The following is a 22,802-nucleotide window of genomic DNA, read 5'->3' on the forward strand; positions in this document are numbered from 1 at the left end:
AATTAAAGCATATTATCAATTCAAACCTCACTTTTGGATGAACTTATTCAATGACTTTCTGCAGTCACCCCAAATAATACGTGTCAATATCGCACTCTGATCGATTGGTGGCGATAAATCTCAGGCAATGCGTTTTTTTTAGTTGAAGAAGAAGAAGCCTAGCGCACTCATTGGACGACACCGCTGTTGGTCGGAAATTACGTCACAGCACGACACCCACATAACAAGCATTTGGTGGGAAATGAGTTAGCCTTTTGGCACCTTTAACTTAAAATTAAACGAATTCAAATGTGTTTTATGATGTTCCATATAATATCACAGTAAGCGGCTATATGTCAAGTACCAAACAGGTTCAAAGGTTGATAAATAACGGCCCCTGAGGTGTGTTAAAATCATCAGGCTGATCAGGAAAAGTTAACTCCGCCTATTGTTTGCTAGCATGCTATCACTTTAGCCAGCGGTCTGTCTGACGCCGATTAAGAATATTTACTTTTTGAGTTTATTATTTTTTTCCTTTACACTGGCTCAAGAATCGACAACAACAAAATGCCGGAAATCAAGCTCAAGCACGTTGTGTCGTGCAGCACTGAAGACAATGTGAGTTCATTTGGTCTCTGTGTAGAAAGTAATGTTGCTGCTGCTCTTTCAGCCAGCATTTCGGCCAAATGCATGTGGGTCTGACGATCCCTCCTCTCACTTCTTATCATTTCGCTCACACAGACTCACAAGGCCGACAACCTGCTGAGCTCTGATACCTACAGAAAGTGGAAAGCAGCGCGACCCGGGGAGAAGCAGACATCAGTCATTCTGCAGGTTTGTGTTTGCACTCACACCGCCACCTCTGACGTGGAAGAATTCATCAATAAGAAATGTGGACTTCCACTCCCACTTCTCCTTTGTTGATTGTGTCTTCTTGGGAACCCCCCTCGTCTACAAAGTCCCTAACCCTTTGCTCGTACAAGAAAACAGCTTTTAAATAGCTGCACACTATAGTGACCGCTATACATGAAATGGGGCTTAAAATATAACCGCCATCGGTATTTAAATGTCTTGAACCAATCTTTCAAAAGTCTTAAAAATGCTGAGATATGCAAACAAAAGTAACAGGAGCCGTTGTGTGCCAGCTTTAAAGCTTTTAAACTACCGTATTTAATAAGCAATGTCAGCCTGTGTTTATATAAATTCTATCAAGGATGTTCTGCTTTACTCAATGTGTTTTAATAGTTTGACTTTGCACTTTTTTGGTAGCAGATATTTATTACAGAGTCTTGTATCAGCAAAGATGGTCTATACCCATCACCCACACATATTTACTTATCTATATAATACATGCATTTCGTCTGCATTAACATTTTCAAGTAAGAATCAGTAGAATACTTGGATCTGCTCCTGGCGATCTTTTGACCTGTGCTTTTTTATTTATTTGACTTTTCTCCCAGTTAGAGAAAGAGGAGCAGGTGCACAGCATCGATATTGGAAATGAAGGGTCAGCTTTCATCGAGGTGTTGGTGGGGAATTCTTCAGCTGTCAGAGACCAGGACTATGAGGTACACTTGGCAAAGCGAACAAAGAAAAAAGTATCTCGCGTGACGTCCTGAATGATTATCGTGAGCATTAATCCTTCTCTCTGCTTCAGGTTCTTCTGGTCACGTCTTCCTTCATGTCCCCCACGGAGAGCCGTAATGGCACCAACCTGAACCGTGTTCGTTTCTTTGGGCCCAACCAGCTGCAGAAGAGCCCCGCGCAGGAGAAGTGGGACAGAGTGAAAATTGTGTGTAGCCAGCCATACAGCAAGGTAAAGGGCCCAGTCAATCCAAAAGTGGAATGTCCACAGTCTTCTTTAAGTAGTGCAAAAAAAAACTAGACATCCAGTAGAAATGTGTTATTTATACAGACAGTACAATGAGGATCTGATGAAGCTGGAGATGTTATGAAAAAGGAGTTCAGGTTACGTAACTACCACTGAGTGTTACTTCTGCGAAAAGAAACCAATGTTAATTAGCATTTATCCATCACTGCTGGTAAAATGAAATCTTAAGATGATTTTGTGTGTGTTCCTTGTAGAACATTGCATACGGACTGGCCTTTGTTAAGCTGCATTCTCCGCCTGACAAGAACGACCCTCCTCCAACATCCTCCCCGGTAAGTCGTGCCAAGTGTGGTTTTCAAAACTTTATAAGATTTATTAATTTATTTATTTTTCATCTTTTCCCTTGAAACTGTAAGAATATTGTTCATTTTTGGGGCGGGTGTTCACTGTTCATAGACATGCTGGTGCCATTACGTTATTTGAATTGCACAAAGACATCTAACACCTATAAGTAACATCTTCCATATTTAATGTCTTAACACAACTGTTCAAGAACTTTGCCTGGATGAAATGGTCAAACATTTTTTTAATTATTAACAAAATACGAAACTGCTCAAAACCACATTTGGAATCTGACAAACTTTCTACACTTTGGTATTTGTTATACTAAGTTTCTATACACATCTCTGCAAACAAGGATGATGTCACTATAAATTACTCTAAAACAAGTTGGAGAAACAGACATATCAGTCAGGCCTCCAGTAAACAAATAAAAAGTTATTCTTACATTTTAGTGTCGGCATTAAATTGAGTATTTTATGAAAATGGTAGCATGTTTTATTTAATGTGCTGCTCCCCTGTTGTGTATGCTCCGCCTTTGCTTTGACACAAACGTGTGCAGTATTTATGTTTTTTGCTTATATTGATGCCCAGGGACAAGTCAAGCACTTAATCATAGCATAGCATCTCACTGCAGTGTATGTGTAGCACCTTTTTAATAAATCCTGTGATTTATACGACTTTATAGCCTATGCAATTATAGCTTGTGATAAATGTCAAGTCGAAAACCTTTTTTCTGGACTAAAAAGTGAAAATGCGTTAGTTCTAGAGAATTATGAGGTGCCTGCGTCTGTCAAACTCCATGTCTCCAGCTCTCGACAAAACTGTTTAATTTCTAACGAGTGTTTAATTTTGTGGATTTCTGTTATTTGTAACTGCAACATATTATAAACTGCCCGACCCCAAAAAAAACATAAACGTGTTCTACCGTCGATATTTTACTTTTTTATTTTTAAGTGATCTCCCATCATGATAATTAAAGATTATTTTCCGACCACATTTCTTCTTCAAAGATGATGGTTTACCACTTTTTGGGCGGGCAGTGTACATTAATATATATTGTGGCATAGTCCAGTGGTTTCATCTTTTTCCTTTTATTCTGGTTTAAAAATAACTCGGGATGGTTCCACTTCTGCCTCATTTTTAACCAAGAAAAACCGGTCAGTTTCTTTGTCTTTACTTTTGTCACTGAACGTTTCTTTCTTCTCTCCTGTCAGAAACTGACAAAGCTGGGACAGTTCAGGGTTAAAGATGAGTCTCCTTCATCCGGGCCCAGCCTTCAGCCCGGCAGTCTCTTCTTCAGTCGGGACACTGCTGCAAAGTCCAGCACTTCGCTTAAGGGTAAATCCCATTTTATTCAAATTTACCAGCTGCGGAAACCCAATTAAATTCTTTGAGGTCATTGTAACAACAGCTAATCACGTTGAAGGATTAAAAAAAATTGCACTAATTAGGCTGTATTTGAAGCCTGGAGACGAGAGAGGAAGAGATGATTTCAAAGGCAGGTCTTTATTACCATGCTACTTTGGGCCAATCCGAATAGTCTTTTTTGCATAGGAAATTTCCTTTCCTATCGAGATGAACCGGAAATGCTCGGCGGATAGGTGATCCGAATTCTCAAAATGCTTAGGAAAGGCATAGGAAAGGAGCCTCGATTCATCCTTTAACCCTCCTTTAGCATAGGTTACTCCGGACCAACCTATGCGAAAGGAAAGGAGATAGTGGTATCCCATAATCCTTTACGGCGGCAAGATTTAAAGCAACAGGCCACCGCCGGAGTTTACCGACTCTACACGAATACGAACGAGAGTTAAAACAGAAGAGAGGAGAGGAGAAGAGAAGAGAGGAAGATTTAACTCGGCTAAAACAAAATACCCCCCCTCCCCCACTAAGATAATAAATAACTCATAAAAGACCAACATCATAATAGTTATTTTCGTAGCACATAATTTACACCATAAGAAAATAAAATACCAACTTCACATTTAATGAAGTTACTGGGGGCAGTTCATTTCAACATCAACATAAGTGTAGCCTCTTTTTATTCCACAAGTGAATTGGGATATATGGGAGTGATTCTCACTCTGTTGGCGACAACCTGATTAAAATCAATATGAAAAGAACGCATGGATCAAACGAGCGCTTGTTGTAGTAAATTTTCGGAGAATAGTGTAGTTTCACGCTAGTGACTCACGTCAGCAATTCTCGCTGTCGCGCAATGACGTCGGTTAGGAAAAGTGGAGTCGAATTCATTTGAAACAGTGCTGTCTTTTCCTATGTTCGATAGGAAGCACCTTTCATATCTCCTTAACCCCGATGACGTTTAGTGGTTAAGGTATAGGAAAGGAGGTTCATAGGTTAGGAGATTGGACTATTCGGATAGGCCCTTTGTCTCCTAAGCCTCTACTCTTTTTCTCTCTTTAGCGTCTCCACAGAGTCCCAAGTTGAGTTACGCTGCTGCTGCGTTGCAGGCTGGTGGCAGCACCCACACGTCAGGCCAAGCTTCCTCCTCCAACAGTGCCTCACCTCAGGTACTAAACAGCACCACCATCTTCTCCTCTGAAGCACAGCTATAAAGTAGCAGTTACCTTAATGAGCAGTAGCTTTTTTAATAGAAAGGCTGAGAGATGCGTAGAGATAATGAAATGGAGGCAATTAAGCTTGTTGTACGATTGGATCTGTAGTTTTTGGGAGTTTTAACGACCACTTCCTGTCAATTAAAATGTATTTGTTTTAAGAACCAAGCAGTGTCTGAATATTCAAGTGACCAAATAACTGAAGTGAGTTTTAACAAGAGAATCAAGATTGTTTTGTTTTAATTCTGTTCTTTTATTAGCTTGACACTGTCTGACTGATCAGCTCTGTCTTAATCAAATTATTGTTGGTTTACTATCAGTAGATTAATTACTTAAGCTCAGTTAAACCAAAAATATTCCGTCATGTTTAAAAGCCCTTTTCACAAAATAGTCAAAATAATTCTGTATTCATAACTTTAGGACAAACCAAACATTTCAGGGTGGTAACTGAAAAATGCATTTATACATTTTGGCACAAAGTTATAAGTCTAAGATCAATGTCATGCCCCTCTGTTTTTTCAAAAAAAACACTTTATCAGTTGGTAAAAATCAATTTATTGAATGCAAATGTTACATACCCAGCAGCTTCCATTGACATTAAAACATGGCAATGGAGGGGGCGCCCTTAGCTCAGTTGGTAGGGCGTCCTCCCCCGGGCCGGGCCCAGCAGCAGACCCGGGTTCGATTCTCGCCCGCGGTCGTTGTCTGCATGTCACTCCCCTCTCTGCCCCATTTCACCTCTGTCTCTTCACACTATCAATAAAGCATGAAAAATGCCAAAAAATATCTTTAAAAAAAAAGAACATGGCAATGGATGGTCTGAAACCTCACATTGCCTGCCTCACCCTTTTGCATGGAACAAAATAAATACACAAATATCTAGTTGTGTGAGCTGCGGTTTTATTTCATTCGCTCGTCCATGATGAATGGACAAATTTATTACCACGCTTGTGTGAGGTTTATCAGATGTGCAATTTTTCTCAGATGTCCTCCTTTTGGCATTGAGTGAAATGGAAATGCATTTCTGGGTAGTCTTTTATATTTCACTTATCATCCAACAATATTTGCCTCAAATTCCCCTTTCTTAAATTTTTTTTTCTGAATTCTGAATTTTTTCTGAATTCTGAAAAGGTGCAATTCTACTGTTACTTACAATAATTTGTTCATCCTAGCCACCGGCAAAAAGAAAATTTGAGTTCAGCAAAGAGCGGCAGTCTGCCTCTGGCCCTCCGCCCAGCAAGAAAATAAGCCCATCCGTGTCACCCGAGGGCAAAGACGCGACCCCCAGACAGAAGCCTAGCCCAGCCAGCACTCCCAGCCCCAGCACAGCCAAAGGTAACATTTACCGTAGTGTCTGAATCCGCAGGTTATTAAGTCTCCTGGAAAAGTTCCTTGACTTTTTTGCACTTTTCTCTCCAGCTTCCCCGGCACCGAGGTCTGCTGACAAGAAGCGGGAGAGCCAGTCCAAACCAGAACCTAAACCCAAACAACAGAAAGCAAAACTGGCCCAGAGCACACAGCAGGTCCCGTTCAAGAGGATCATGGAGGGAGTGGTGTTTGTCCTCAGCGGCTTCCAAAACCCCTTCAGAGGGGAGGTGAGGGAAAAGGCCCTGGACATGGGGGGCAAGTACAGACCCGACTGGACACCAGATGCAACACACCTCATGTAAGTATCAAGCAGGAGGGATGTGAATACTGTCTCCTAAGCTGTCCTCACTTTACCATGTTTCACAATTTTTGGATGCTATACTAGCTACTTTATAGCAACCAAGCATCCAATTGTCACATATAATATAAATTAACACTGTAGCTTGTTTAAAACACCTGTAGCAGGCTGTTGGACTTGTCTGTGCATAGATGCATTTATTTTTTTAAATCTTTACATGCATAAGAAAGCAGGAATGGTCATACAGAAAATAACGATATTACGCAAAATAGAAAGCATAACGAGATACATGATTGACACACACTTGATTCGGGTCACATGTCCCAAGAGGAGTGGAAAGAAAATTCAAATTGGTAGCATTTTTTTAGTCGCTGAGCTTGACTTCACTACAAGTTTTCACAGTAAAATCCAACTTCACCAAATTAGATTTGAATATCCCCACTACATCAAAAGGTTGATGCTGCAAAGGACACCTTTCACAGCAATAATAATAATATTTCGACAATAAACTAAAACGTCTGTTGTCAAGTATGTCTCAGAAATAGGCCACTTACAGCAGAATAGACCAGAAAAGTCAGAGATGATTTGGGGGCAAATGCACTAGAGCTGATCAGCCAAAAGATCAATACGCTGTGAAATGTGCAGAATGTTGGCGATAAGATTAAAGAGAGATGGACAGAATGACAACTGCATCAATGTAGATGAAACCGATTTTTTTTACTTGTTTCAGAAAATAATCTTCTTTATTTAAAATGTTTTTTAAAAAGCTCTTCAATTGGCCATTCCAGAGATATTTTTTAATAAGTTAAGTATTTTTTTCTTTTTTCTTTTCTTGAAACAGATTACAGGGTTGTGCACTCTCAGTAATTCAGTGTGATTGCTTTAAGAGCAAACTACTATTGCCCTTCTTCGCCTCTCTCCAATTGATATAATTAATATATTAATATTTTTGTGTGTTTTGTGTGTGTGGCCCATTCTTCTCCAGCTGTGCCTTCGCTAACACGCCCAAGTACAGCCAGGTGAAATCAGCAGGGGGCATCATCGTACGCAAGGAATGGGTAATGGACTGTCACAAGAGGAAACAGCAGCTCCCCTTTAAACGGTAAGACAGTGTGAAATACAAAACAAACAATGTGAAATTAGACGATTTTAGAATATACAAACTAAAGGTAGAGTCAGCGATTCTGGATAATGCTTGATGTCAAAATCACCTTTCTTCATAAGTCGGTGAATATCTCTTCATGTTCCGCTACCTGTCCGTAGTGTGTGCGCTGAAAAAAATCCAGCGTTAATACACAGCCTAGGCTCTGTAAACTGGCATGTTGCTCGCTACGGTAGGCCCCCTTTGTTTACATACCAGTTTACTAGGGCTGGCCCGAATTATTCGAATATTCGAATACTCGTTCGGAAAATTAGTATTCGGAGTTTAAATTAGTATTCGGAGCTTCGTTTTTTTTTTTTTTTTTTTTTTTTTTTTATAATTTTTTTTTTTTTTTTTTTTCAACATTTTTTTTTGCAAGAAGCTAGTACTGCAATATAATGTCATCAAATAATTTTATATTTGGATATAAAAGTTAGTAATATTGTAGTAGTAGTATTGCTCATTTAGGAGGATATTACATCAGTAAGTGTCATAGCGCATCCATTACTTCACCTCCGAGCGCGTAAATCTTCAACAAAATATGCAGATACTGTCAAAATCGGTTCCAGGGAGTATATAGGGATTATTAACGTTTAAAAAAAAAAAAAAAAAAAAAATTATTTAATTTTTTTTTTTTTTTTTTTTTTTTTTTATGTCGTTTTTGATGGTGTGTTTTTCTGGAACGAATATTCGAATATTCGCTCGGAAAAACCAACGAATATTCGAAGCCTGAAAAATGGTATTCGGGCCAGCCCTACAGTTTACAGGGCCTAGATTTTATTCCATGATTCTATGATTTTGACAACAAGCTTTCTCCAGAATCACTGACTCCACCTTTTTAAATGGTAATGATGCTCGTTTGGAAATTTGTCTGGGCTTGGCCACAGTAACAGCTGCTGGAGGGGAAACTGTGTCTCGTCAAAGGGTTCACAGCCTGGTTTTTTGGGATGCAGCATTGTGTTCCAACGTTTTGAATCCACATCTCACTAATACTTACTCTTAAGGCCCGGACACACCGGCCCGATAATCGCCGTCGTAGAGTCTGGAGGGGGCGGGGACACGAATCTGTTTGGTGTGTGCCGTGAAATCGGTCGCCGTAGATGTCGTCGGGCTTCTTTTGAGCCGATTGAACATGTTCAATCGGCGGTGGGCAGTCTTTCAGTTGTAGCAATTTGATTTGTGGAGGGCTAGCGAATCAGTGAAGCCCGGAAGTGAGGCGGGTAGCACAAACAGCTAACAACAGTTAGCCATTGTTTTAATGTGTTTGTTTGTTTCGTTCAGCGAGTACTTGCATGCATCAACCCTTGTTGATTGCTCGACACCATGCTCGACACTCTCTGCTAAAAATGGTGCTCTTTATGGTCCATAAATATAAATACGTATTTCTATCTATGTTTATGGTCTAGAGAGCCGTTCCATCATTTCCGGCTTCCGTATTTTTTCGGGCCACAATACAGATTTGCGCCGCCTGCTGTTATGGAGACATTACGTCCCGCGCAAGCGCAGAGCGTACGGAAAGTCAGCAGTCGGCTTGGTGTGTTCTTTGCACTTTTTTTGGCCGCGACGGGAAGACTGGAGCTGCCTGAATCGGCAAACTCCATTTTCGGGTAGTCGGACTGGAGTGTCCTGGCCTTTAAGCCACGGCTGTAACTCGACACTGTACAATCTGGGCACAGCACTCTCACTGATTGAAGCTTCCTCAAATACACCCCTCACAGCAGAGGTGCCCACTCACTGCAGAAAACATTCTAACCTTGAGCAGCTGACTGTGATCACAAACTCAAGCCAGCCACATCCGTCCGCTTTCTAATTATGGGCCTCGTTACAGGTGGGGATTTTTCAACAACAAGGTTTTTCTGTCACCGCTCCACTGAATAATGTAGAGCAGATTACGCATCTTGGCCAATGGAAGGTCCAAATTAGTTGGAATATCACTTTGCTTGTGTTTTATTATACAATTTTTTTTATTTTTCATTTAAAGCAGCTACGAGTAACATTTAAATATCTTTTAAACATGTTTCCTCTGATAATCATAAATGACCTTTAACAGCATACGAGACCATCAGTGCAAAGAAAGACGTTTTTATATAGTTTTTATTACTGCTTTTGGTCTGGTCGCACACCCAGTCCGATTTTCGGTTCGCTCGTGCAGGCTCTATGGTCACATATCCGTATTGGTCGCAGATATCAGTGTGGCGCAGCAACGTGATTTGAGAAGCCTATCCCTCCAGGTGAGGGAAGGGGAGCGGGAGCCTTGTTTGAGACAGTTATTTGTCGTCATAATGACTGATAACGGGGCTGAACCATCAAAGAAAAAAAAAAGAATGCAATGAAGAAAAGCTAAAAGGGAGAGTGATACGGGCGGGACGAGGGCGTTGCCATGCAACGTGTATACAATTTCACGGGAGCGAACTAGACTGCTGTGTTTACTCCTAAATGAATGAGCGGTTGGTACTAACTTCACCATCATCAGATAACCATTATTCATCTGAAATAGTCATTATTTACATCAACAACATAAATACATTACCTCATCGTGATCCATACTAACTGCCATCTCTCATTCATTCACTTTCTGTGAGGACACGTAATCTTTCAGCTCCCTGAGAGAGAGTAGTTAGGTGACACTGCTGCAGCAACTCATTGCAATCAGGTGTGTGTGGCACTGACTGGCATTAGTTGATGCAGTGTCACTAACCACTCTCACAGAGCCGAAAAGAGTCAGTGCCCTCACACTTTCAACACACGGACATGCACTATATTGCGCCCTTCTCAGTTGACACTCGCACGCCTGGCACGGGCTAGAAAACAGCTTTGCGACAGCGGGCATCGTAAAAATACTATCGCTTTTGTCCAAAGGGGCCGCCAACGGACCATGTTACTCGTAGTGGCTTTAAAGGTGCAGTGTGTTTTGTCATCATCGAGTAGTGGAAAGTTCTAGATTGCAATGCTCCTTGTCTACCCCTCCCGTCTCGAAAATGTACAGAAGCCATGGTGGCCTTCAAGGACAAAAAGCTAGTGACTAAAGATAGCATCATCGACCACCACTGTATCAAGTCTTCCCACAATATCAAGTGAGGAGTTAAAGATGTATTTAGTTATTTATTCTATAGCACAGTTATTCTTGGTCCATCAACAGGTGCACCCACTACATAACAAAACATGTAAGGTCATTTAGTTTGTCTTTTCTCTCTTACTGTAGAAACATGTCGGTGCAACATGGCGGCCTCTGTGGAGGTTGCCCCTCTCCTATGTAGATCTAATAGGCTCATTCTACGGCAATAAAAGAAACAACTTTTATTGTAAAGCGATTATCACTTATTAAAACATACTTATGATTATTGTATTCCATTTTCTACCAGGTCTGTTCTGAAGAACTCCAATTCCCTTTACAAACTGAGACTTTAAGGCTATCTTTTATACTCGTTGCTTTTGTAATGATTGCGTCTGGCTTGAAGATGAATCCATTAAAGACCTCGCTATCACACCACCAGGTTATCCAAGGCTTATCCATGTGTGAGTCTCGGCCTTCTGTTGCACTCAGACAATTTAAAATTAAGGGCCAGAAGCAATATGCAGAGCTGGTTATGTGCTAGATATTGTATTAGCTGTCAAAGTAGACTTTAATAGTCCTACTCTCAGCCATTTATATTGTTCTATAACCACTTTCAAATATATTAAATCGGTAAAATTGCTGCCGGCTTCTAAAGAGAAATTAGACATTTTGATGGAATAACACCAGCAATCCTTATTACACTGAAGACATTTTCATAGGCCTCCAGGAACACAGCTCAGTGCTACAGTCTTCTTAAGAAGTTTATATCCATTGGTCATATTAAGCCTGCAACTAATGACCATTGTTATCATTGATTGACAGAGACCAACAAAGTTAGAATGAAAGGGTAACTGTTCAGTATTTGTATGCTTTGAAAAAATCCTAGGCAACTATGGTGTGTTTGAGGTGATTTCACTTTAAATCGTCTTTCATAGAAATAGAAAGATAATAGACGTATTTCAGCAAAAGTTTGATGTTTGCTGATGTGGATACTTTAAGCCACTGTAATTGTAGCATTGAAATTTCATTGTGACAGATCACTACAGCCTTTCTGTCTGATAAAAGTAATGGCCCTTGGGTTTTCAGACATACGTTTCCATTTGTTCAATATTGATATTGATTAAGCAGATCTGGGCCAATACAGCCGGAGTTGCAATCCTCACTTGGTATTAAGAACGCTGTAAGGACAAGCAAGCAAGAAGACAGCTCACAGTAGTTCTCTCCCAGGCTTGCATCAGTAGTGGAGAACGGCGTAATATGTCACACGGGTTGGTTGTCACAATCGTTATATCTCGGAACCAGAAGGCGCCGCCTGTGAAATTTTGGTATGTAAATATCCATAATTGGGATCAGGGGTCACCTACATAGTCTTCCTTGGAGTTGGACTGCTGAATTTGAGGTGAGAGGACTGTTGGTGTTTTTCATGTCAAATTGAAAATATTTAGCTCCTCAGTATTTTTCTTCTAGGCTTTTACACAATGGGTTTATAACAAAACACTTGTTACCCTAAACAAGAGTGTAGGGTAAACTATAGTTTAGATTGTGGTTAGCAAGCTAATTAGTTGTCAGATGGTTGTTGGCCTTGATTCTAGCAAGAAATTCAAGTTGGGGTTGGTCGTCACATTTTTTGGGGGGTTGCTTGTCACATGTTATCCAAAGGCTGCAGCCAGAAAAGGAACCCAATAACAAAATAAATTGTCAAGCTGTGTCCTCACTGACACCCCAGAGAAGGAGAGAATAGAGCAGGAAAAGGCAGCTAGCATGCAAATGAAAAAAGGGCAACAAAATCAAAACAACCCTGTGTGTGTGTGTGTGTGTGTGTGTGTGTGTGTGTGTGTGTGTGTGTGTGTGTGTGTGTGTGTGTGTGTGTGTGTGTGTGTGTGTGTGTGTGTGTGTGTGTGTGTGTGTGTGTGTGTGTGTGTGTGTGTGTGTGTGTGTGTGTGTGTGTGTGTGTGTGTGTGTGTGTGTGTGTGTGTGTGTGTGTGTGTGTGTACACGTCCTAGGGTACTGTTCATTTGTGCCAGGAAGCCGACGTTATGTTGATGTCTATTCACACACACCTCTGAAAACTGCAGACGTTTGTGTCCTTGCGGGCTCTGAACAGAGCGGACAATGTTTCTCCTCCTGTTGCTCCCGACATCAACTGTCACCCGCGGCAGTTGATTTTATATACTATCTATGCCCCCGACACAGACGTGACCGTTAGCAGATTAAAACACAGCATGGGCTAACAATGTTAGCCTAACATGCTGCTATGTTTGGCTGCGCGCAGCTACTGATCCTGGGTCAGCCGTAGCGTTAGAGTGACTGTAGTACAGCCGGTGGGATGCATGGGGCGGATCATTCTGCACATGCGTTAATTGCGATAAAAAAATTAACGCAGAAATTAATCAACCTGCGTTAACGCGTTAATTTTGACAGCCCTAAATAAAATATATAAATGATTTGTGCATCTTAACTAATTTCTTCATCACTTTGTAGCATGTGGCAGTAATTGGTTGATTAGCAACAGACAATTAATTTTAAGTTATTCTAACATTAAATTAATCTTATAATTTTTTGGGCAAAAACACCAAACATTTTACTTATGAAATGTGAGGATTTGCTGTCATTCTTTGTCTCTTATGATAGTTTTTTTTTTAAGATAAAAAAAATATGTCAGGCTTTATTTGAGAGTAGGACAGAAACAGTTGAAATGGGGAGACAGAGAGAGGTGGGATGACATGCAGTAATGGTCCATGGGTCGGATTTGAACCCGCGACCACTGCATGACTGCTACAAGGACTGACTCCACATGGTACGCACTCTGCCCACTACGCCACCGGGGTGACCTTATGTCTTATGATATTTGATAACATATATATTTGGTTTTGGACTGTGGGTTTGAGAGAAAGTATAATGTGGTGTGATAATACTGCTGAAGGACGATGTCGCGCGACACAGGGGTATTATGAAATCTTGTCCTAATTTTAACATTAAGTTCTTTGAAATGTTTTAAATTCATTGCAGCCTGTGTCATCATTCGCCCTTCCTCGATCTCCCTTATTTCAGTCAATTTCTAATTGTGCCAAAGATCCCCCACCCACCCTCTCTCTCCTGTTGTCAGAATTATCCATTCCCCTGCCCAGCACCACTATTGTGCAGTCTGTGGAGTGTGCAGCTTTGATGATGTATCCTGTATTTAAAAGCTGCATCTGCTATGGGTAATTAAAGGGACCACTTACTTTGATGATGACAAGGACCCAAACAAATATGCACACTCTCACTCTCAAACTGTTGCGCCATCACACACACAAGCACTTTGTCACTGAGCATCTGGAGGCAAATGCACAGCTCCATTCAGCTCCTGACATGCATACGTAACGTGAAGTGTGTATATTCATTATATTGTAACGTGGGCCAAGGAACCTGGAAATGCTTTCTGCATTGTCATTATCCAATCGGTGAGGATCCATAAATAAAAGAAGAGGAGAATATAGAAGACTTCATAATACATATGAATAAGTAAACACATTCTAATTAATGCCATAGCTCTGTTGCAATATCCAATATAAGAGGAATTGACAAAGAGTTCAGTGCATGTTGAAGGAGCCTAAATATCAGCACAACCCCACTGAATAATCTACAGCACATAAAAGTATATGGCATACAAACACAGTAAACTTCTTGTCTGGAAATATTCACGCATAATGAAGTATACAGAGCCAGAAGGGTGGTTAAGTGTAATTAATCTGCTTATCTGATTATTTCCCTCATTAAACCCCTAGTCCATAGATAACTCATCCCATTTGGAAGAGTCCAATGTGGCATCTTCAGATCAGTCTTTTTTTTTTATCCGAACAACAGTTGGAAACACAAACATATTCAATTTACAATGATATAAAACTGAGAAAAGCTGCAATTCCTCGCGTTAGAAAAGCTGGAACCAATTATTTTTTTAACATTTGTGCAGGACAAATTTTCAAACCATTATCAAAATAGTTTCTTTTGTACCATAATTAAACAAATAGATAGTTGCATTAGAGGATTTTTTGGTCTACTTACTGGTGGCTGTTAAACTGATTTTTGGACAAAACTGACAAAAAGACAAGTGCTGAAACAATGAGTTAATTTTTTGATCATGCACATATACAACGTCTATAGTTTTTGAATATTCTTCATTTTCAGAGTTAATAATGGAACCCAGCTTTTCAAAATTAGTATTTATTTGAACCCTTGGTGAGACAAAACAAGATATCCCCTCTGGCTTTAGGAGTATATGATGGTTAGTTTAGACATAATGTTGGTTGAACAATGAATCAAGAAATAATCAATAGAAAATCAATAACATAGTATATTTGTGTTCGGAGGATTGACTCATCTGGGTCTGCTTTGAATTGCCTCATCACAGAGAAATAACACAGCACTGTCTCAAGTAAAAGCAGACATGATGATAATAATTTAACGCAAATTTCAAAACTCAAGTGGTTTTAACCCAGACATAAAGAGAAGCCAATTGTAGCCCGATAGGAAGATCAGACGCAATCAACATAAAATAACTGAAAATAGTAGTTGCCATTTTAGGTATACTCGTAGAACAACCTGCCATGTCAACGATTCTTCCTCAGTCGTAAAAACTACATAAGGATTTTTATGTCTAAGATTATTAAGTGAACCATGTCAACAAGAAGAACTCATTGAATAGAAAGTTATTCAATATGTTTGTTATTGATTTATTTTCTGATTGTTTTGTCGATTGGATGATTGATCCTTAAGACTAATCAACGTCTGTAAATGAACAAAGAACATCTGTTCATTGTAAGCTGGACAGTTCGAGCTCACAGGTCTGCTTTTGAGATAACAACGCTTAATATTATGCTCTTCTGCATTATCCCCCTTTTTCATTTTCCAATTTCCTGGGTATTGAGTTTTATGAAACAAGTTGAGCATAGGTCAGTTAAATGTGTTCCTGCAGTGTGTGTGGAAATGATGTCATCTTAATGGTGATATTGCAGCTCCTTGCACTCCACACCTCCCAGACTGATGAATGTCCAAGTGACTGTATAGTGGCTTGAGGGAATTTTTCAATCTCACATCCTTATTATGCCCTCGCTCTCTCACTATGGGTGTCTGCTAGTCAATCCTTTCCTGTTTCTCTGCATGACACCACTCATATGTTTTCTCTGTGGGATCTAGCAGAGCATGTGGCTTTTTATTTTCCCCTTCCTCTCTACCCTAACATCATCACTCCAAAGGTGGAGTAAGCGATTCCAGAGAAAGCCTGTTGATATTTTAAATGTCCACCAAAACACAATTCACCCCTAACTTCCTGCTTCTTCAGAGGCCCCGCCCCATAGACACACCTTGCCTTGGCAACAGCAGTCGTCACTCACCTCTAGAGCTGAAACCATTTGTTTAATTATAGAACGATATAAACTATTTTGATAATGGTTTAAATATTTGTCCTGCACAAAAAAAAATGTGGTTCCAGCTTTTCCAGTGTGAGGAATTGCAGCTTTTCTCAGTTTTATATCATTGTAAATTGAATATGTTTGTGTTTCCAACTGTTTGCATAAAATAAGACTGATCTGAAGATGCCACATTGGACTCTTTCAAATGGGATGAGTTATCTATGGACTAGGGGGTTTAATCAGGCAAAATAATCAGCAGAAGGATTACACTTAATCACCCTTCTGGCTCTGTATACTCCATTGCAAGATAAAGTGTCTAACTGACTCCAGAGGAAACACACTGGCACATTATTCCATGAGGTCATTCCACTAGATTTACCACCGAGGGTCCCACCGTGACCTCTGACACGGTCAATATGACACTGGATTGTATTGCCACTTGTGACTAAGTCAGCTGCCCAATAGACCAAAAGCAAATATAGTGTCAGTCCAAACTCCTCTGTTCCATCTTCAGTGTGCATGGTGTTGAAGGCCACAGCAGTGTTTGGCTTAGTTTTTTGGTGCCACTGGTCTCCTAATTGTTTCTGTTGGCATCAGGGATGGGAGGACAAACATCCTAAACCTTCAAGGTTCAGGTTAGAGCCTTGATTGAATGTAGACTTTGCTCTTCGACGATGTGTCAAGCACTTTGTTTGAAGCCTACTGACGCCTTTTTGAGGGAACTTCTATTCAATTCAGTTTATTTAAGAAGGGGACAGTGCAAATGAATAAAACACATTATTATACATTGGTTTAAAATGCAAGAATTAGCCAAACGGTAACTTTAAAAAAATATTTGGGTTCAAAGGTTTAGGATTTTTGCGTGACTGAGAAGAATCTAGTGTCCCCCCATCCCTAATGGCATACTTTACCAGAAACAGTCCAAAGACAGTGGATAACATTGTGGTCTTTATGACAAGATTGCTTATCCTAAACCTGAAAGACAATTTCAGATTTGATTTCCTTCCTTGAGATACATGTAATCATTTATGTATTGATCCGCTGCAGATCACATGGGAGTGCTTTACGCTTTATAACCCTTTCTTCTCCTGATGGCTTGTGCAAAATGCAGCGGCCTCTCAGTATAAAATGTTGCACTGTAAAGGGACATGATGGAGGCTTTGCAACAAGGGCTATTGTAAATAGGGGCACTCAGTAATGCATCATATTAGTATGACTTCATTAATTCGATTCACTGATGTCTTCTGTTGAGCCACTCATAGCGGTGACTGTGAGACATGAAAAGCGTATTGGTGTAGCGCTGGGACAAAGCCTGATTTATGACGGGGTGGTTGTGGAGTTTAGTTTATAGTAAATTGCAGTAAATTAGATTTGTCTCCCAACATGCAAACTTGAAAGTAATATATATAGGCAGCGGTAATGGTTTTTAGCCTCAGGATGTTGGCTGTGTGGTGAAAGATATTCCCTTCTCTCTGAACCTTGCTTTAGTTCCACTATTGCCTGACAAAAGCCCGCTGCGTCTCAAATAATTTACAAGCTGATTTGGAGTGAGATATATTGTTGCAGGCGTTCTTCTCCTCCTGCCCTTTAATCATCCCGACACCTCTTTGCTCACCCGCATTCCCTCTACCTCCAGGTATTTGATGGATGGAGCGGAGTCGAGCTCCGAGAGTGAAATGGAAGTGGGTGACGAGAGTGAAGAGGAAATGGACACAAAGGTACTTTCTTTTTTTTCTTTTTTAAGTGAGACTATAAGAAAGGATCTAAATAAGAGTGTGTTACCATTTTGTCACAGTGAAGTCAGTTGTAACACCTAGTACACACTTTTCTTCCAGACGCCACTGAAGCAGGAGAGACAAGTGACTCCCAAAAAGACACCAGAAAAGAGAAATACAGATGACGAGTACGCCGGCTCCACTGATGTGGACGAACCAGGTTTGGATGGAAATACTTTCATAGACCTTCCCACTGTGAGACAATGAAACTTAACATCAGTATCGTGACTTCAGTGACTCCACACTTCTCTTAACCCATTGATGACTATGGCAATCTAGGATGCATGTCCTTAATGCCTGAGGGTTTTCTGAAAAAATAGTACGAATTGTCAAGTCTACCAAAACCTTAATATCTAAGCCTGTGTAGCACATAGAAACATGAAATAAAATACATTTAAAAGTTAAGGTTCACAGGTTTTATGTAAACATGCTCCCTTAGCGCTTACAAACCAACAAATATTTCTAAAAATCGTCAAAATTAGATGAATTAGAAAATTATTAAATATTGTTAATAAATAGATGCAATGTGTTGTGTGATTTTCGTCAGTAGTCTATAGTAGACCTTGATTCTGCGCACCAAACGCCACTAACTGTTCTGTCGCCGACATAGCTGGCGTATTTTTTTTATTATTTTGTTTTATTTTTTAATTTTTAATTTTTTTGATTGACGTGATTTTCGGCAAACCACACAACTTTTGGGTGGTCACGTGGTCTTAAAAAAATCAACAAAACCCACCTCATGTGTATTTGAACCAATGACAGTGCATTCTATGCTGGGAATGCCATGAAAATTAGATAAAGTAATAATGCTGCGCGACGCAGCATCAGGCAGGAGAGCCAATGTGGCATCGCGCAGCAGCCGTCATCAATGGGTTAATTTCATTGTGTACCACAAAAACTGTCCCTGTCATATTCTGAAAAGATTGCTGCCTTTTTATAAAGACTTACACAGTTTGAGTAGAAACAAAATCACAAAAACAATTCAGTCATAATTTTTACATGAATACATAAATGTTTTTGTACAAGAAAAAAAATACCTCGATAGGAACATTTTTAGCATCTCAGCACGGCCATATGTAGCAGATCAGAAAGCAAAGGCTTCCTAACTAAATGTTTTATATATGCAACCGTGTTTATAAATTACTCTACTGACTCAAATTTACAAATTGAACACAACACTGCCACAAGGTTAACCACTGCAAATACACTGCAATGAGAATTAATTAAGTGAGACAGGAAAACACCCTTTCTCACTTCAAACCATAAGGTTCACACAGCATTTTAAATGAAGTTAAGTATAGCTGATAAGCAAAGCACAAAGTTAAATAAATAAGCAAACACATTCTGACATTTCTTGCTTATCTGAACGGAGAAACATCCAAGAGCTGAATTGTAATTGGCTGTGGCTCATTGCGAGTGATTCATTTTAATAGCTGAAATAAGTGAAGGGTGGGTAGCGCTGGAGGATCTGAGGAGCACGGAATAAATTGAAAGGGTTAAGAGGAGGATGTGAGAGCCCAGGGATTAGACCAAATGAATCACCTTTATGAAGCACTTTGGGTTTCGATGAGTTGACGACATCGCCGCAAAAAAGAAACAAGACTGTATCCGCTGTCGAATGGGGCAGGGCAAAGAATCAAGGAAAGATGTAATCACTGTGGAAGGACTTGTGCATGATTCTCATTTCTATGTTAATGCGAAGGCCAGAAGTAAAGTGTGTCGTTGAGGAGACACAACAAACAGTGACCCGCCAAGCACAATACAGGCAGTCAAGGCATTTTAATTACAGCTGCTTCTCTTTCCAACTCGCCAACAGCACAGGGGTTGAACGATAATGTTAAGTGTTACCGGCAGCAAGGTTACATCCTTTTGAACTGCTGATTGGTTTCATAGAAAGGTTTCTATGATTCACTGGCATTGTATAGTTCTCTGCTTGCTGTGCATAATGAAAATGCAATATCCATCTCAAAAGTAATTTTAGGAATGGAGTCCAGTTTTTGGGATTTAAGGATATATAGCGACAGATGTGTGAACTAATCGAGTATGTTAAACAAGGATTGGACCCCACTTTTCGTGTTTATTAGATACCATTTTTGGCCTTTTTCTAGCATTCATGTCAGTTTTCTAGGTGATTTCAACCATATTGAAAACATCTCAATCTTTTCACAGGAGGTGACGAGTCTGCTGTGGACACAGAGGACGAGCTGCAGAGGTAAACAAAGCAAATGATTTATCTGATGCTGTTAGTGTGTAATATTGATTTAGACTTTATGGTTATTGACTCCAATCTTTGCTGTTGTTGCTCCACTAGTAAATCAACAATCAATTCAGAACCTAAATCAATCATTCCACTTTGACTGGAGTCGACTTTTTAATAATAATCACACATTTAGTAAGCTATACTTAAACCGTTAAAGTTTGTTCTGAGACAGTTCTCCTCCCTTCATTGGTTTAGTTTAACTCACACTGAAATCTGGCACTAAGGCACAGTTAACTCAAAATGGTATTTCTAAATAAATAGCTTCTTTAGTGCTTGTACTTACAGTTGCACTCACCAATATCTTACTATATATATCAACAACATATAAAATGATGACATTCCATGTGAGAGTTATTAGTTTAAAGAAACACAGAGAAGGATAACCTGACTCTGCTGCCCTGTGCAGACTACTTTAGCATCTTTAAGCTCATTGTTTTATGACCCACAGATTCACTGTTTTGGTTCACTCCCAAAGCTTGAATCGGTCTTATTTCCAGCAACAAAAAAAGCTCTTAATTCATACCGTGCACTACCTGCTCAGCATCAAACAAAGTAAGCAACTAGCTTTAACCATGTCAGAGAAAATATATCAAGTCATTTTTTCCTGTCAATAGAGTGGAGAATGAGAGCAGACAGAAGAAAGCAGCGGGACAGGGGAAGACGGTGAAGGAGGAGGACCCGTACGGGGGGTCCACAGATGAAAACACCGACGCTGAGGCTGAAGTGGACCATCCTGTCCCAGAGCTACCAGGTGTGTGTGTGTGTGTCTCCCCTTTCTTTCATCTCATCCTGTTGCCATTACAGGAGCCGCTGCCCTCCTTTGTTCCTCTCACACACCGACACAAAGTTAATTGGATGGCTTCCTGCCTTTCAGGAACACAAACGTAGAAGTAGAGTGTAAACCGTTTTTCTCCCTTTCCTTTATCCTTTCTCCCTTCTCTCAAAGGGCACCTGTTATTACCCCTACACTGCCTATATATTGTTGTAATCACTCTTTCTTTCTCTTCTCCTAACACTTTTCTCTTTCACTTCCAGACTTCCTGAGCGGAAAGCGCTTCTTCCTCTATGGTAAATTCCCGAACAACGATAGGCGCCTCCTGCTGCGATACATCGTTGCCTTCAACGGGTGAGAAAGACTCCCAGAAGTATCTGTTGATTGGGGGGAAAAAAAATTATGTCATGAAAAGCAAATCCTTGCAGTTCGTATTAATATCACATAAATGTCTTTGCTCCAGAGCAATTGAGGACTACATGACGGAGAAGGTGCAGTTTGTGGTGACCAGTGAAGGGTGGCACGACTCCTTTGAGGACGTGAGTTTCTTTCTCCATTTGGTAAAAAAATAAGGAAAAAAAAAAAAAATTATTTGAAAATGGTGAACTTCAACATATGCGAGTCTCCCAAAGACGAGGCCATTTTTGGAGTAATTACCGTCAGACTAAATTATGCTTGAATGCTTTTTTGTAATGATTTTAGTTTTCCTATTTGTCCATCTGTCATGCAACGTGAACAATTCACGACCTCTCTGTGACCCACCCTTTCACTCTGGTTTCTGTCACAGGCGCTGATGGAGAACAGCAACCTGAACTTTGTCAAACCGGCATGGATTTACGCTATCAATGAACGACAAAAGATGCTGCCCTATCAACCCTACACCGTGGTCCCCTGAACAATGCTCCGTACGTTCACATGAAGGTGTGCGCCACGGACACACTCACACTTCATATCCTGACTAAATGAAGCAATGAGGAAAGCCATAGACACACATTATATTTTCTTTTTCAGATTAACTTCACGTACATAAAAAAGCAATAAACTGATTATGGATCATTAATGCCTTTACATTGACTTTGTACCTGCTGTTTATACATTCTCCCCTTTTGGTCAAGCTGGGAAACCAATGTCTATTTAAATGGTGTTTGGTGAGGTAAAAGTTAGGATTATGGTTAATACTTGTTAACTTTTAGCTTTTATTTATTTGAGGGTTGTTAGTTTTCGCTTGGCCAGAAAGTAACATCTTCCATCCCCAGTTTGCCCCAGCTCACCTGGGCTACCTCAGGCGCCCGCGGTCTGGGAATGACTTATCACTCTGTCCTGACTGCCAGCAGCACTGATAAGAAGGCAGACCATTAAGAGAACGGCCCAAAGTGCCCTAGGTGCTGTCTATTTCGAGGCTGCAGCCACCAAATGGAACCATTTTTTAATTTTCTTTTATGAAATACTATGAGCGGTAAAGTGATATTTTTTTTGTGTTGTTGAAGTTTGATACATCTGAGTTTGTTATGCGGTTTTATTGTTGTTGGGAAATTAATATGACAAAGGATGGACAGGCTCGACCTAAAACAGACGTCAGCGTTGCTTTTTAGCCTCGCTCAAGATTTCCAAAATGTGTTCTAAAAGCAGCTTGTTTCTATTGTGTTTGTCTTCTTATAGTACTTTATTATTTTGTCTGAATAAAAAAAAATTGATTTTGAATCAATATTTCTTATCATTTTTTATTTTCAAAGCTGTCTGTGCACTTAGCTGTCTTTCCGGTGCCTTTCTCAGTGTGTTTCGCAGCTTAAGACTCTCTCTCTCCCTCTCGCTCTCTCTCCCTCCCTCCAGTCCATTCCTTCTCTCTTCTCCAGCCCTTTCTAGTCGCACTTATTTAGCCCTGGAGCCACTGGGTCTTCTGCTCTTCAGTCAAGGGGATTAGAAAGATGGAATGTGGTTGAGAGACGGGGTAGGAGGGACGCCTACATGGGAGAGAGGCTGATGGATAGACTTAAAAAGAATGCCTTTTTATACACAAG

At 40.2% G+C, this 22,802-nt stretch overlaps 1 protein-coding gene across 1 annotated transcript; it reads left to right on the forward strand.

Moving 5' to 3' along the window:
- Positions 1 to 213: 213 nt before the first annotated feature.
- On the forward strand, positions 214 to 22,468 carry xrcc1 (X-ray repair complementing defective repair in Chinese hamster cells 1). The gene is made up of 17 exons (XM_080040219.1): positions 214 to 597; positions 721 to 813; positions 1,440 to 1,547; positions 1,637 to 1,795; positions 2,065 to 2,142; positions 3,367 to 3,490; positions 4,574 to 4,680; positions 5,898 to 6,060; positions 6,145 to 6,391; positions 7,377 to 7,493; positions 17,614 to 17,695; positions 17,813 to 17,912; positions 19,922 to 19,964; positions 20,627 to 20,763; positions 21,048 to 21,138; positions 21,248 to 21,323; positions 21,572 to 22,468. Exons 1-17 carry the CDS (start codon positions 547 to 549, stop codon positions 21,677 to 21,679), a joined length of 1,884 nt encoding a protein of 627 aa, XP_079896345.1. The 5' UTR covers positions 214 to 546; the 3' UTR covers positions 21,680 to 22,468.
- The last annotated feature ends 334 nt before the right edge of the window (positions 22,469 to 22,802 follow it).

Source organism: Ammodytes marinus (genome assembly GCF_949987685.1).
Source record: "Ammodytes marinus genome assembly, chromosome: 13".
NCBI lineage: Eukaryota > Metazoa > Chordata > Actinopteri > Uranoscopiformes > Ammodytidae > Ammodytes > Ammodytes marinus.

Excerpts from the sequence above, each read along its gene's own strand:
- xrcc1 (XM_080040219.1), top strand. The coding sequence starts at position 547 with ATGCCGGAAATCAAGCTCAAGCACGTTGTGTCGTGCAGCACTGAAGAC. Across the intron at positions 19,965-20,626 it reads ACAGAGGACGAGCTGCAGAG|AGTGGAGAATGAGAGCAGAC; the intron begins GTAAACAAAGCA and ends TCCTGTCAATAG. Across the intron at positions 21,324-21,571 it reads GGCACGACTCCTTTGAGGAC|GCGCTGATGGAGAACAGCAA; the intron begins GTGAGTTTCTTT and ends TTTCTGTCACAG.